This window comes from Ailuropoda melanoleuca, chromosome 5, assembly GCF_002007445.2.
Source record: "Ailuropoda melanoleuca isolate Jingjing chromosome 5, ASM200744v2, whole genome shotgun sequence".
NCBI classification, from domain to species: domain Eukaryota; kingdom Metazoa; phylum Chordata; class Mammalia; order Carnivora; family Ursidae; genus Ailuropoda; species Ailuropoda melanoleuca.
The window spans coordinates 72,277,890-72,292,998 of record NC_048222.1 but is presented as its reverse complement, the minus strand read 5'-3'; the positions used below and the strand labels follow the sequence as shown (position 1 = coordinate 72,292,998).

At 41.7% G+C, this 15,109-nt stretch overlaps 1 protein-coding gene across 1 annotated transcript in view; it reads right to left on the bottom strand.

Moving 5' to 3' along the window:
- EBF2 (EBF transcription factor 2) overlaps positions 1-15,109 on the bottom strand; it is a 186,786-nt gene that overhangs the window by 40,485 nt on the left and 131,192 nt on the right. Inside the window, exon 8 of the mRNA XM_002914426.4 lies at positions 684-801. Coding sequence (XP_002914472.1) covers positions 684-801 — 118 coding nt within the window. The remainder of the gene's footprint in view (positions 1-683; positions 802-15,109) is intronic.

Genomic DNA, 15,109 nt, shown 5'->3' with positions numbered 1-15,109 from the left:
AAGCTGGGGTGGGGGCTGGTAGGCAGTATACAGCAAAACATCACACTAAAATAGTAGCCTAGGTTAGCCATTTACCCTATATTACAAAGCCTTACTACCCCAGTGAGTTGGGGAGTGTGAAAGATGGAATTTACTCAGGTATTTGTCAGTTATCTTCCTTGATATGCTTTAATTTTTTGGACAACTTGAAGTTGAACAGTTACCAGTATTTCTGACGACTTTAATGCACATGGAAAACTACCCAGAGCAGATCATGATTTCTTCTTGTCCAAGCAAACAAAAATCAATTAGTGTCAATTTCATTCCGCACATTGTTTTGTTTTGCCCACAATCTGTTTAAGGGCACATCTGACACTTATTCATACATGTCTGGCACTGTAATGTTCCTGTTTAACTAAGATGTCATAGGCCTACGTTTGCCTGAAATGCCCGTCTAGCAAAAAGAAAAACACAGGACTAGATGGCAGAGGTGGTGAGGCACGGGGGCCTGAGTGCCGGCTGGGAGGCATGCAGGATTGCAACAGAACAGGCAGGAGTCAGTGTTTACAACCTCACTTAAAACCCACAAGATCTTGTGTACTTTCTCCACGCCGGCTCAGACATAAATTTAAAATTCAAACCAGGACAATGGTGGAGACCTTGATTTGTCTGCCATTCTCAGCCTAGATAGCAGGCAGCCTTACCTTCTGATGGGTCCAGCCTTCTTGCTCGCCGGCCATGCTTTGAGTTGTTATGAACAAACATGTTGTCAGAAACAGCCAGCACATGTCCATCCACGTTCACCGTTGTTGACAACACAACCTGCATATTTAAAGTAAAATGGGAGGGGGTGGCGTTAGTTGTACATAAAGTAGGAAAAGTCTCAGTCTACTGTTTTGCCAGACTTCTCTATGGCTAATGAGAGACAGAACAGAATCTTGGGCCAGGGCCAGGGCCATGCCCTCGGCATCTCAGCAGGTCATCTGCCCCCTGTGATTATGGCAGAGCTTCCTGGAAAAAGAGGCCACCCTTCACTTGCATGTTGTTACCTAGTTGCATTCAAACCACGCCCCAGTGATGGAGTGGGGAAACTGGCCATCTGCCTGCTGGTTCTAAAAATCTTGTTCTCTCCCACAGGACCTGGACACCATTCCCAGCTGACCCTAGAGCTGTGGTCACACCAAGGAGCCGACTGTGTGCGCTCAGGAAGGGAAGATCTCACCACCAGCTGGGAGGTCATCTCTCCCAGCTCGGGATGGGTTCTTGAACTTCTAACGTCTGCTTAAGTAATGCTGAGCACAGAGATGCTGCCTGAGGAGCTGTTTGTGGGGTGTCCCCACCCGCAAGAGAGCAGGGGCAGAGATGCTCCATTTTCTGGTGAGGAAATGAAGTTGCTGGAATTCAGTGTTGAAAATGTAGGACATTTAGTATTTAGGCAGAAGAAAGGGAAGAGAGATGGGTGCGGAACAGTGGACGAACATGGATTGGGAGTCAGCTAGAACTAACACCACCACACCAGCTGTTCTGCAACCTGGTAACCTGGGACAAATTACCTCACCTTTTCTAATCTCCATTTTGCTCATCTGTAAAACACAAACAACAATGCCTATCTCAAGGGCTCAATAAATAAAGAAAGGATAAAATGAGATATTACATGTAAAGCATTAGGTGCAGGGCCTGTCACATGCCACATGGGGATGAGCTCCTCCCTAACTGCTTCACCTCTGCCTTGTTTGGCCTGTCACTAGGACAGGTGACATCACTCATTGAGCCCCTCCCGTAGTGTCAGCTCTAAGGGAGGCTCTGCAAAGGCAGACACACAGGCTAGACTACCAAAAGTACAAGGCAGGGTCCTACCCATAAAGAGCTCACTTTCAGGCTGGAGAAACATGGCCGACACATAAAACAAAGAGCACACAACACAAAATCAAGCTGAGTTCGATGTGTGTGCTGCAGGTCCAGGTGGCAGAAGTCGGTGAAGGCCAGAGCAGTTGGGAAAGTGTAGCAGAGGGGGTGGACTTGAGTGCACCCACCACCCACTTGACCCTGGAGGATGGGCCATCTTAGATGTGAATCTCTTTGTCAGTTATGCATGCGATTTTTTTTGAGAAAATAACTTGCTATATACATATTTGTGCATATATATAGACCGCTGGAGGAAAGGCATTGAATAGGTGCATAAAGAGGAGCCATATTTAAAAATGACTCTTCCTGTCTACTCCCAAATTAAATTTGCTGATATTCTACTTATAATTTTTCTGCCATCCCTTCCTTCTTTATTAAATGAAGGGCTGGGTGGGGGGTGTGGACCGTTGCCCTGCCTCATATCTAATGTGAAGTAAGTTTCATTTGATGGCATTTCTACTATGAATAATTTCAAGCAAACAAAGTGATCAGGATAGTATAATAAATCCTTCTCTTTTTTTAGGTGAAGTTTACATATATTGAAATGCACAAATCTTAGCTGCAGTTTTGACAGACACATCCGGGTAAGACAGACCATATCAGGGTACAGAACATTTCCATCTCCCCAGAAAGTTATCCTGTGTCCCTTCTCAGTTGATTTTCCCCACTACTAACCCCCAACCCAAGGAAACCCTTCTGATTTTTTTTTTTACCTTCAATGGAGTTTTAGAGGGTAGCTTTTAATATTTTAAATATAAATTTCAATATAATAGGGGTTCAGGAGAAACCCTAAAAGCATGAGTCCCCAAAATATTTCACTTAACCTGATCCCATGGGCATGACAGTTGCATACAGGAATTTTCCACAGACATAAGTGGGCTTCACTCATTCATCCCGAAAGCATTCACTGAGCTCCCGCTACATGTTGGGTATTACATCAGGCCCTGGACATTCAGAGACGATAGAATGTGTTCCTAGTGAGCTATGTGTCTCTCCCACACTTCAGTTCCTCACTTGTGAATACACTACAGGTATGGTATCCCTGCCTCCCTATGACATCAAAAGGAACTTAAAGGAACCTCAGTTGTTGTTCAGACAATGATTGTCAATAGCTCATAATTCAGGGATGTAGCCTGTCTAGCTCCAGATCTGTTTTCAATTGTCCCACATCAACATGTTAGGAGTCTGGGGAAAATCCTTCCAGAAATTTCCTATTGTATGGTGGCCACCGTAAGATGTAGACATCCATCCCTCTCCGCAAGTGCATGGAGGCACAATCCTTATCAGGGCAAGCACAAGATGGCATCATAGTCAAAGGAAGAAAGAAGCCCAGGCTCCTGGCATGGGGTTAAGATGAGTATGAAGGTTGAAAGCATTCACCTCTGCATATACTTACCCCCTGAAAATAATAGGAGAAGGTGGATAAAAAAGAGGAATCAGCTAACTTTTATAAATTGTATGTGTGAATGGATTGACAGAGCTGCCATCTCTGGAAGATCTAAAAACAAGAGGGCATTTCAGGCTTTAATTGCTAATGAGCTGTGTTAGGCACAGTGAGGGGAACCCCAGCCTGTCAGAGGATTATGTGGATATAGAAAGCATTCTCTCTGAGACCACTTTAATTCATTCCACAAGCTTCTTGTCATACTGTACTTTAGTGCTCCTCATGCATTCTTGCCACAAAATATGGGGCTTTCTTGAGCCAGCTGATTTCATCATTGTCCATTTGGGTGGAGTGAGATTCGGTTCCAAAGTGAACATTTCCCGAATGACATACCCTGATGGTTCAGATGCACTTCATTATTTTCTATTAACAATGGAAATAAATTTTAATCTCTTGCTGGCTAGCACTGGCCTCTCATGACAGCAAGGGAATTAACCTGAATTATTTCAGTGTCTGCAAAATTTATTACAAGATTTTAAATTATGTCCAAATGTATGTGCGTGTGTGTGTATATATATAGATACAAGGCAAGTTCCCATTTTTAATATTCCAAATATCTTAGGCTGTGAGGTATCTAGAAGAATCTGTCAATTAAAGTGAACTGGCAAAACAGAGAGAATTTAGTCCTCCAACTCCACCACGCAAAACGGGACATGTTTGCTGGTTGTTCTTATTCACGTGCATGTGCGCACACACACACACACACACACACACACACACAAATATTGACTTGCACATCCACTCTCCTTCTGGAAGAAAATGAACTACATTATGGAGGTGAAGATACATTTGGTACATTCAAAGTCTTGAATTTAACTTCCTTCCCTGTTTTCTGATGAACGATGACAACACTGATATTATTCTATTCAGACAAGTTAAAGTTTCTGAATGTTTGGGGACTAAAGGAAGTGGAATGTGCATTCCAGCATCGTCTCACTCCCAGGCCTTCCCTTTCCACAAGCCAACTTCTTTCCCCTAGTGAGTATTTCCTGGGTCACAAAGGCTGACCTTTTCCATCTGGAATCAATCAGTCAACCCCTGACAACTTCCTGAAACACCTCACTCCATTTCCTGTTCTCCCCCCTTCTCTCTTTTCCCCTGGTTTGCTTCACTCTTCAAAACTGCAGGCCACAGCAGCTTAATGTTAGAGGGTCAGACACAGTTAGACTCCAAAACACTACACAAGGACACCTTTGACCTTCAAAAATCTTTACATCTTAGCTAAACAAATCAAGGTCAACATTTCTTACCATTACCTTGTTAACTATTTGTATGCATCTTTGCCAACGATCTTCTGATCATATAACCATCAATACCACTTGTTCTCCTGAGCTCATAAACTGATCTGTTTTCAAAGTAGCAAATTTAGACTTGACAAAGGGTGCCGTTTTGGAGGTAGCCGAAACGAAAAGTCATGGACCTTATAACAAACATATGGAGAATACTGCCGACAAAGGAACTTCTATGTCCCATCAGAGTCTCCTATCACCTAAACCTGATACCTGGTCTTTTCTAAAGCTGTCAGCCTCTCTTGGCACTGCCATTCTGTTGGCACAGCCCGAAAGAATGCCAATTAGGAATACAGATGTCCATAATTTGTGTGGGACAGACCCCCGGTCTGTGCTGCTGACACTATGACAGCTTTCATTTGTTTCTCATAGTTGGTGTATCTGTATTTTAGCTCAAAGCTCCGAAAGGAAAGCTTGCAGATCTGAAACTCAAGCTACTGCAGATTATAGCTCTCCTCAACTGAGAAATTTCAGTTCAACACAAAAGCAATAACCCTCGATATTCACGCAAATATTATTGATGACATGACATCTTAAAAACAAGATTCCAAGAAGGAGAAGTAGGGATCTACTGAAATTGCTTGCATTTTTTAAAGCAGAAGTCACTCTTCAGTTTTTGCAATTCTTTCCTTTGCTATGTGTGATCTCTAATTTTTAGTGAATTTTAAACACAAAGCAACTGGAGAGTGGCAGTGTGGGTTCCATTCAGAATCATCCGATTCAATGGCAGTTTTAGCTACATGAAGAAAAAGTCTGTAGCTCCCCCTTGAAAAATACAAGACAGTTTGGAGAACAAAATCTACCACTGTGTTAGCAATCTGCTAAAAGTACTCAAGAAATGATTGGCTTGCTCAAATTATTTTTTTTTCTTCTCATTATCTAAAAGTACTCCCATGTCCCTCACTCTAATAATTTATACAAAGCAGGAGCTGAGTTGTAAAGAGCTCTTTCCTGCCTATACAAGGCCACGGTGGGAGTTACTCCTTAGGTGGGCACATCCGTTAATCTGTACAACCAGGTTTCCAACAGAGGAACGGCTCCTTTGGTATCGGAATGATGGCATGCAGCACGGGAGCCCTTACAACTTGACTTACTCCCACACACGGGGCATCTTTATGTCTCACTCTGAAATGTCTTTGGCTTTGTTGGAACATCACACTTCTATTTTTTTTTTAACATCTCTCCTTCTCCAAGCTATAACTGTATGATTTGGTTGACTTACTTAAGTCAGAGGAATGACCAGCTTGGCGTCTACGGCCAGCCTGTCTCATCTCACACCCAGGTGTTCCTACAAAGGCCTTACGTCTCACATAGAAGAGTGTAGGAAAAAGAGAAGTCAGAATGAAAAATGTGTGGAATGACTACATGATCTGCTCTTTGAAACAGATGAGAATCCTAGTGTCTATAGTCACGGGAGAATAATTACACTGGGTTAGAAACCTCCCCATACACATCAGAGTTCTTGCTTTGAAAACACACCAAATTCTACCATTTGTCAGGCCCATTTCCCCTCCATTTCAATGAGGGTAGTGTGCCTTCTGGCTGAACATGGGGCCTTTGGTAGTTTAATCACAGTAAAGCCCAGATATGTAGCATTTAGGGCACACTTGAGGTGGAAGGCTCTCTGATACTTGCCCACAAACACGCATCCACCAAGCTAAATAAAATGGTCTCGAAAATTCCTGTTATTTTGCCAAGTATGGAAAAAAAATTCTTTATGACATTTTACATCTGGAAATGGAATTAAATTCATGATGTGCTTTTCCCTTATAACTGTTCAGTTGCTATATATGTTATTTCAGCTTTCCCAAAGTGTAACTATTATGTGGGATTTTATTTTCCACCTGTGGTAGGAGGAAAGAGACATAGAGACCATTAAAGGGACAGAGAAAAGCAAGGCAGATTTCTGGTTGTGGTGGGCAACCAAGTCTGGAGTCCATATCATGAGGAAAAAAGACTCCATTGGTGTTTTTATACACTGGCTAATTTTCACATTTGGCAAAGGGACTCTGATGAAACAATTTTGTCTAAGCCTCCATTAATTCATCCCAGGCTAACAAACAATTGGCTACTGCAAATTGTTTTTCCCTACCACTTTATTCTATACACATCGTATTTTCAAACCAGATTTAAAGCCTAGATTCTTCTTTGTTACTGGACTCCAGGGTCTCCAAAATTACCTTTAAACACCTACCCCACAAGTATGGATTTTGTCATCTTTTTTTTTTTTTAAGGAATTCCCAGAATTCTTAGCAATCACTGTTGTTTCATATTCCCTAAGGCTAAATTTTCTGTTCGGTTAAGGATCAAGTGTCATACGAGAGAACACAAAGTTGATCGCTGTTGAGACAGATGTGGGGCATTGTGGGGCTGCTCACACCAAGGGAGGGGGGATGGTGGCATTAATGGCATAATTCCCGAGAAGACACTTTCTTAAGTAAGAAGGCCACCCTATGTTTAGATTAGTCAAAGGTGGTTTTTGACACTCCCCATGACATTTCCAGTGACACTCTACTGCTACGTGGAATGGAGACTTACAGAAAACATTGTCACGACTTCAAGGAGCTTACCAGGGAGTTGATGAAGCATAACAAACACTAGACATAATCAGAAGAGATGACTACATAGCAATGGATAATTGAGGACTAAATTGTGTGGCCACCGTATACTCCAGGAGCCCAAAGGTGAGAAAAATGAACCTGAAATGAAGGTGGTGACCACCATTTTCATCAAGGAAATGAGATTTGAGAGAGCCTTGTAGAGTTGAAAAGTTTTGTTACACAACTCAAGGTCACTGAAATCATTCCTCTGGCACTTAAAAAATAAAATCTAATTGGCATAAGCACAGTAATATGCTGAAGACTGTTTCCACTGGCATATTTTGAAAATCTGGCCTAAAACGGCCATCTTTAAGAGCTTGTTTTTTAAAAACCAATTGAACGTGTACAAAAATCAAGTGGCAATTTTTTTCAACGAGCCTCTCACGTCATCAGGGAGCCTGCTTTACAACTAAATTTCCCCTATCTCAAAGGTCACAGACACTGGCTACATCTACCCTACCTCATTTTACTCCATTGAACCCATTGCTTTTCCCATCTAAAACATATGCCAAGTGGAATGGTTATGGTCAAGGGCAGCATTTTACTAGCAAACATTTTGAGAGCCACAGGGGAGCCTTAACATATTTGATGCAGTTCTTGACTTGGCTGGGCCATTCTCTTCCACCAAACTCTGCCCCCCAGGGACCTCATGAATCACCTGCCGTTTATCAAAAACCAGGAGCATGTAGTCCCCATACGCAGCTACAAAATCTATGTACTTATTGCAAAACTAAGAAAGCTTTGCTTTCCAGGAAGTTCTGCATCCGATTGTTCTAGAATGTGTTCAGAGGTAGGTTTGAGCGCCCAGATTTGATTCTCCTAAAATGTTTGAGCATTTAAGCTTTGTTTCCGCTGACCTGAAATCTCACATGCCCTTTACCAAGAGTTACACAGGCAGGTACTTGCTGTCACTTCTCTCTCTTTTCTCCCATGAATAATTCAAAACACATTCTCTATGTGGGTTGGTTAAAATTTTTTAACACCCTGATTCTTGTCCCCATTTGAGATGCCAAAAGGCGTGGAGTGGGGGTGGCAGAAGGGTATCCTGTGAGAAGAGAAAAGCTTGAAGTAACGCACAGAAAGCCTTCCCCAAGCTTAAAGCACTGGACTGAGGGAAATAGCCTCAGACCCCCAGAGGTTTGTTTTTGTTTTTTGCTTTTTTCTGACTCCAAATAGATAATTATTATTTCTCAGACTATCTGGCTTGTATTACCACAAGATAATAGACTCACCTGTTGATTAGAGAGGCCGTAAGTCAAGTGATTTTCATTATGAGCTTTAAAACTGCTGCTCGGTAGCACCGCAACCTTCAAATGGTGCATGAGATCACAGAGCAGCTGGAGTAGCTCTTGAATTGAAAGATTTGAACTGAAGAAACCTGCAGGCAGCTGGAGCTGTATTAAATTTTTACCATTTGGAGTTAATTTAAACTCTCGTTTCCCTCTTCAATGGGTGTGAGAGAAACATTCAACATTTTTTATTTAAGGAAAATAGATGGTGGTGTCATTAAAAAGTTTTATATAAGAACCTGGGGTTTAAGAAATCATAAGGGTTTGTTGGATGGATCTTGGCCCTGTTCCAAGACCTGAGTAGCCCTGCCCTTTGCTCCTGCATCGTTCAGTCAAACAGACTAGTGGCTAACGCCCAGCTGTGTGGAGTGGGTGTCTTTGTCATCCACATTAATTTCCCCATTGTTCCTGTGCAGTGGCTGCATCCAGGTCCTAGACCTCTCACATTATCCAGCTATCCCAGTGATGCCATCAATGCTCACATGGCCTCACTTCCTTTCTTCATCCTGATGGAGATCTTTGCGTCTTCCATTCCCTTCTCCCCGCCACCACGCCTGCTAGGTGTGTCCTTCCAGGGCACAACCCTTTCCCACACCCCCACCAGGGACCCTCAATATCCCCTTCTGGCAGGCCCATCCTGGGGGCGTGTGAAGATCCCTATACACAGGCATCAACTCAGCCCTGATGTCCTTCCCAGTCTGGCTCCTGAGATAACTTTTCTTTCATTGCAAATGTATGCATTTGCCCCCCATATATCTTGACCTTTTATGTCTTGAGCCAACAGATGACAAGACCTGTCTGGATATATTTCTCAGTCCTCTCCCTAGAATCAGTGTATAAAAAATGATGTTGGTGGACCTAATCTAAAAATGGAATAATTTAGGGGTGAACTTGAGACACACAAAAGTCACTCAGAAAAGCTCAGCAAATGATGGTAAGAATCTGTATCCTAACTACGTGAAAGCTGTAAGTTTATGAATAAAGGAGCTCATTTAAAATTAGTCTAGGGTTAGAGATATGTCAAGGCGCATGCTCCTAACTCTAGAATGACTAATGGGCAACTAGTGCTTACCCATATGGTAGAAAATACTCCAAGCCTCTACAGTGATCATGCCTGTTTAGAACAGAGTCCTCTTGAGGCAAGGGGAAATAACTGGCACCCAGGTCTTTAATGTTCTCAATATCAACTAAGTTATTGATCTGTTCACATTAGTGTCCTGTCATAGCTGATACCATGGAAAACTTTGAAAACCATTGGGAAGAGCATCCACACTTACTATTATTATAATGCAAGGTGTCCCTTAGATTCTACCTGAGCTGCCAGGGACCACACCACTGAGTTTTGGCAGTCAGCACAGAGCTCACTAGCACCGTGCTAGGCCCCGTGCTTCCAGGAAGGTCACTTGAAGACCACAGAGAGGCAGAGCTAAGCTATGTGAGTCACTCATTTGTCATATTCTCCCTCTGGGAGATAAGTCCCTCAAGGGCAGTGAATTGTACCTGTTTTGCTTGTTGATGTCTCTCTAGCACCTGGGATAGTTCCTGGCACACTGAACGTCCTCAATAATATCGGTTGGGTGGGTGAATAAATGAATGATCACGTCTATGTTTTCACAGTGACTTGGAGCAGACCCAGTCAGCCCATCTCTGAGAATGAATTGGCAACAACTGCCCTAATTGTTACCAACTTCTGTATTTTAGAATCTGAGTGCGGGAGATGACAACATGTTTGACTTCTCCTTGTCTTGGTTTGATTTTCTTCCAGGTTTTCCAACTTCCTGCTCTCTACCCACAATGTAGAGAAATAAAGCATGGGGTTCATTGTGTCTTAACAGGCCTGTTGGCTTCCACTAGACATAAATTTCTTTCTTTTCCTTCACTGAGCTGTTAATCTTGGTGTTTCACCCAATTGTTCCATTTCAAGAAGGGCAGAAATGATCTGCATATATGGCCCACGGATGTAGATACTTTGGGGACCACAGAAAACTTTTCTTTTTTCCCTTTCTTCCTTCCCTTTTTTCCCTTCTCTCTCTTAAAAAATTTATTTAATAACAATTTATTGAGCTCTGAACAGTGGCCAGTATTGTGGTAGGCAATACTGGGGAGAAATATAAAAATTTAAAAAAACCTATCTGTTACCCTCAAGCAGCACAGTCTCTTAGATGAACAATAATTGCAAGATAATGTGATCAGTGGTGTAGTAGCAGCGTGTAGAGAATGGAATGATGGCACAGAAGAAGGAGCCAACGAGTCTGTCAGAGAGAGTCAGAAAATACCTCACAAAAGACATGCAATTCAGGTATAGTTTTGAAGCATGAGTAGAAATCAAAAATTGGAGAGGGGTGAAGGTTTCTCAGGCAGAGGGGCAAACGTGTAGAAAGGTTAAAGTAATATTCCATGTAATAGAAATCAGTGAGGTGTGCCTAGTGAGTAGTAGGTCTATGGAAACATCCAGGGACATGCCTGGTATGAAGATACTAATCAGCCGTGACTTTCAAAATCTAAGCTTTAGGACTGGACAAGGAAGGAGTAGAAGCAGGGACCCATTGCAGTTGTGTTCAGGAGAAGAGATCGATTTAGCAGATATTAGGAGAAGGAAGTGACATTTCCCCAAGAATGAGGAAGGCACGGATCCAGAGAGTAAGTATTGAATTCTGCTGTGAACATGTGCTCATTAGCAAGCCAAGGGAAGATGCCCAGGAAGAAGGTAGAAAAGTATTTCTGCAGCTCTGGAGAAGGGTGAGGGCTGAGGATATGGATCCAGGAGTCACCTGGGAACAGATGGCATTTGTAAGAAAGCAGGAAGATTATCAGGGAACCCCCAAGGCAACAGGTCCCCTTTGTAAGGGTTAAGTTACATGGAGGATGCCCATTTAGTAGATGAATTTCATTTCTTTAGGTCAGGGGACCATGGAACCCTAAGAGATGTGGGAACACCTGACATTTTAAGCAAAACTTGGTTTAAACGTAGCTTTTTGTGGCAACAGAATCTATAGCTTTTACCAAATTCTCAAAAGGATCTGAGCCAAAGAAGGATTAAACCTATTGTGTTTTGATAAACAGACATATGTATTTATATATGTCTGAGATACTCAGAACTTGAACTGAATTAAAGAGAGGTTTGCTTCAGGTTAGAAAAAAAATTAATATAATGATTTTGTTTTCATTTGGTCATTTTGGGAAAAAGAATCCAAGTTCCACGACCATTTTGGGGACAGGGGAAAGAAGAGAGGTGGGAGAGAAGAGGGAGTTTGGTTGGCTTCATGATTTGGTAAGAAAAATTTCAAATTTCTATTCTGTTCAGAGCAAATCTCCACAAAAGAATGCTTCAGCTTAAATATGTTTGATCGATCATATAACAAAATACAGGAACGAAGTAACTGTCTATAAAGTTTAAAAGTATTACCTTTGTCATTCTGAATAAGATATGTATTTCAGAAATTCCTAAGTTACCATTCCTTCAGACCCCCTCACCCCCATGATTACCTACAATCTCTGGTTTGTTTCATATTTTGAACTTGATCCAAGTTTCTCACTTGACCATTATAGCATGTAGTCAAGGCTTTCTCCATAGTAGCCTTCTCCAGGTAAAGAGCATTCATCGAAGGTTATACTCTTAATAGAATCTGAGCACAGTATAAAAATTATCAATTATTTTGTACATCAAAGGGCACTATCGAGAAAGTGAAAAGACAGTCATGGAATAGGAAAAAATACTTGCAAATCACTTATCTGATAAGAAAGGGCCTGGTATCCCGAATATATAAAAAAAGCGGTTACAACTCAACAATAAAAAGACACATAACCCAATTTAAAAATGGACAGAGGATTCAAACGGACATTTCTCCAAAGAAGATATACAAATAAATGGCCAATAAGCACATTAAAAAAAAAATGCTCCACATCATTAGGGAAAGACAAATCAAAACCACAATGAGATACCCCTTCACACTCATAGGTTGGGTAGAATTTAAAAAAGAAAGAGAAAGAAAGAAAGAAAGAAAGAAAGAAAGAAAGAAAGAAAGAAAGAAAGAGAGAGAAAGAAAGAAAGAAAGAAAGAAAGAAAGAAAGAAAGAAAGAAAGGAAAAAGAAAGAAAGAAAGAAAAGAAAGAAAGAAAGAAAGAAAGAAAGAAAGAAAGAAAGAAAGAAAGAAAGAAAGAAAGAAAGAAAATAACAAGTGTTGGCAAAGATCTGGGGAAATTGGAACCTTCATACATTACTGGTGGGAATATAAAATGATGCAGCCACTGTGAAAAACAGTTTGGCAGTTCCTCAAAAAGCTAAAGATAGAGTTAACATATGACTCAGAAATTCTACTCTTAGATATATACTCAAGAGAACTGAAAACATATGTTCACACACAAAAAAACTTGTACACAAATGTTCATAGCGGCCTTATTTATAAAAGCCTAAAAGTAGAAACAACCCAAGAGTCCGTCAACTGACGTATAGATAAACCAAATTTGGTACATTTTTAAGTGGAATATTATTCAGCCATTAAAAGGAATGAAGTGCTCACACCTGCTACAACATGGATGAACCTGAAAACATGAGACTAAGTGAAAGAAACCAGACACAAAAAGCTACATGATGCTCATTCCAATTTTATGAAATGTCCCAAATAGCAACATCCATAGAGACAGAAAGTGGGTTCATGGCTGCCAGTGGGTGGGGAAAAAAGGGAATTGGGAGGTATGGGGTTTCATTTGGGGATGATGAAAATGTTCTGGAATTGTATAGTGGTGATGGTTGCACAACCTTGTGAATATACTAAAAGCCACTGAATTGCACAATTCAAAATGATTAAAATGATGAACGACATGTTATATGAATATTATCTCAAAAAAAAATACCCAAAAAATGGCCAATTAATTTTAGCTCTACACCCAAAATAAGACAATTAGAATCCACAAACTAAAAAAAACAAAAACAAAAAACCTATCCCTTTCTTTGCAGAAGTCAGATATCTTCACATTGGATGAGAATCTCCCATCATTTTGAGATCAGCAATATTTATTCTGACCCTGTTAAAAGCTCAGGCACACTGAAACCTTCACTTAGTAAATAACGGAAGAAGTTTAGGAAATAGAGCATGCGTGTGCTTCGTGAATACATTTCCAAAACTTGAGAAAAATAAAATGACAAGACATTCTGTTAAAAGCTTCCTCAAATTGATGAGAGTGTTCTCAAATTTAAAAACTCTTTGGAAGTGATGGTAGAAAATAGGGGGATAGGAATCAAATGGCCAACCCCTCTTCCTACCTCTGTTTCTTCGGGAAGTGAAAGCCAAGCTTTGACCCTCAAGATACTCTGGAATCCCTTTGAATCTTGTACTTTTTTGTACTGAAATTATTTGCATTTGCATTTGGAACACAGAACACCATCAACTTCCACCCCGTACAGTGCTCCTCCGTGGTCCCCAAGAAAGCTCATTTTATTTCTGTTTGTCTTCACTCCACACAGCGGGGGGAAATTTGTATGACGGAGAGGAGGGCTGTGACTTTTTTAAGAGAGGCTGGTAATCGTGTTAAATAACTAACCAAAAATGTCCCAGTGCCAGTAAGACTGTTTGAGGACCATGACTCGGTAGGGGAACAACAACAAAAAAAAAGACAAGAATTTTTTTTTTTTTTTTTTTTGCAAAGGAATCTTCTTGCCTTGTGTGCACCCATCTGCCCCATGAACTCCTGAAGGACTCTGTTCCTAAGCCCCAGAAACTCTCGGGGTGACAGGCGGGAGCAGCGCCATTACTTGGGCAGTCCCGCAAAAATGAGTATGTGTGACCCCTGGCTCAGAAATGAAGAAGAATTTCAAAAAGTCAACAGCAAGGCATCCACTTAGCAGCTGACCACGGTGCAAACTCGTGGTCTGGAGGAAGGGATTTGACTAGACCGACCCTCCTGGTTCCTGGTTCCACCACATCCTTCCTGCGATTTGAGGCAAGTTACCAAACCCCCGGAACTTCACTGTTCTCACCTAAAACAGCAGTCTAATAATCCTCATCCCTCCCATGGCTGTCAGACTCTTTTTTTTTTTTTTTTTAAGTCTCAAGCTTGAATGCTATTGTTTAACGTGTTTTCCGTGTTTCTATGGGGAAGGGAGCGCTCTATATTTTGAGGGGGTGTGTGAATGGCAGGAAAGCCTTTTGGTGGATTAAATATGGGTCCTTCAAAGATTAAGGCAGGGGGCCAAGGGGGACTGCACTTCCTCTCATCTCCAACCTGACACACTTTGCCTCTCTCTGTTTTTATTAGCTCGTATCCTCAGTACATCAGTGGCAAGGGTGATGAAACCGGTGGCCGATTTAACTGCCAGGCAGCTGGGTCACTGTCCCGTGGGTCTTGTTGTCATGCTGCGATCTTAAAGTGACCACGGCTGTTTGGGCTGCTGCTTTCCCAAAGACTCCGACAGAGACCACTGAATAGTTAATCGGTGGGAAAGGAAGGGAAGAGGCTGTTGCTTACAGAAAGCACAGAGAAGCTGCTTTGAAAAATCCCAAGGTGGATGAATATCAAGAACACGGTTCCTGCTGTGGGCAGCTGTGTGTGCGAGGGGCAGCCTGAGGGCTTAAAATCAAATCTCCAGCCTGGGTTGGTGCCCCTC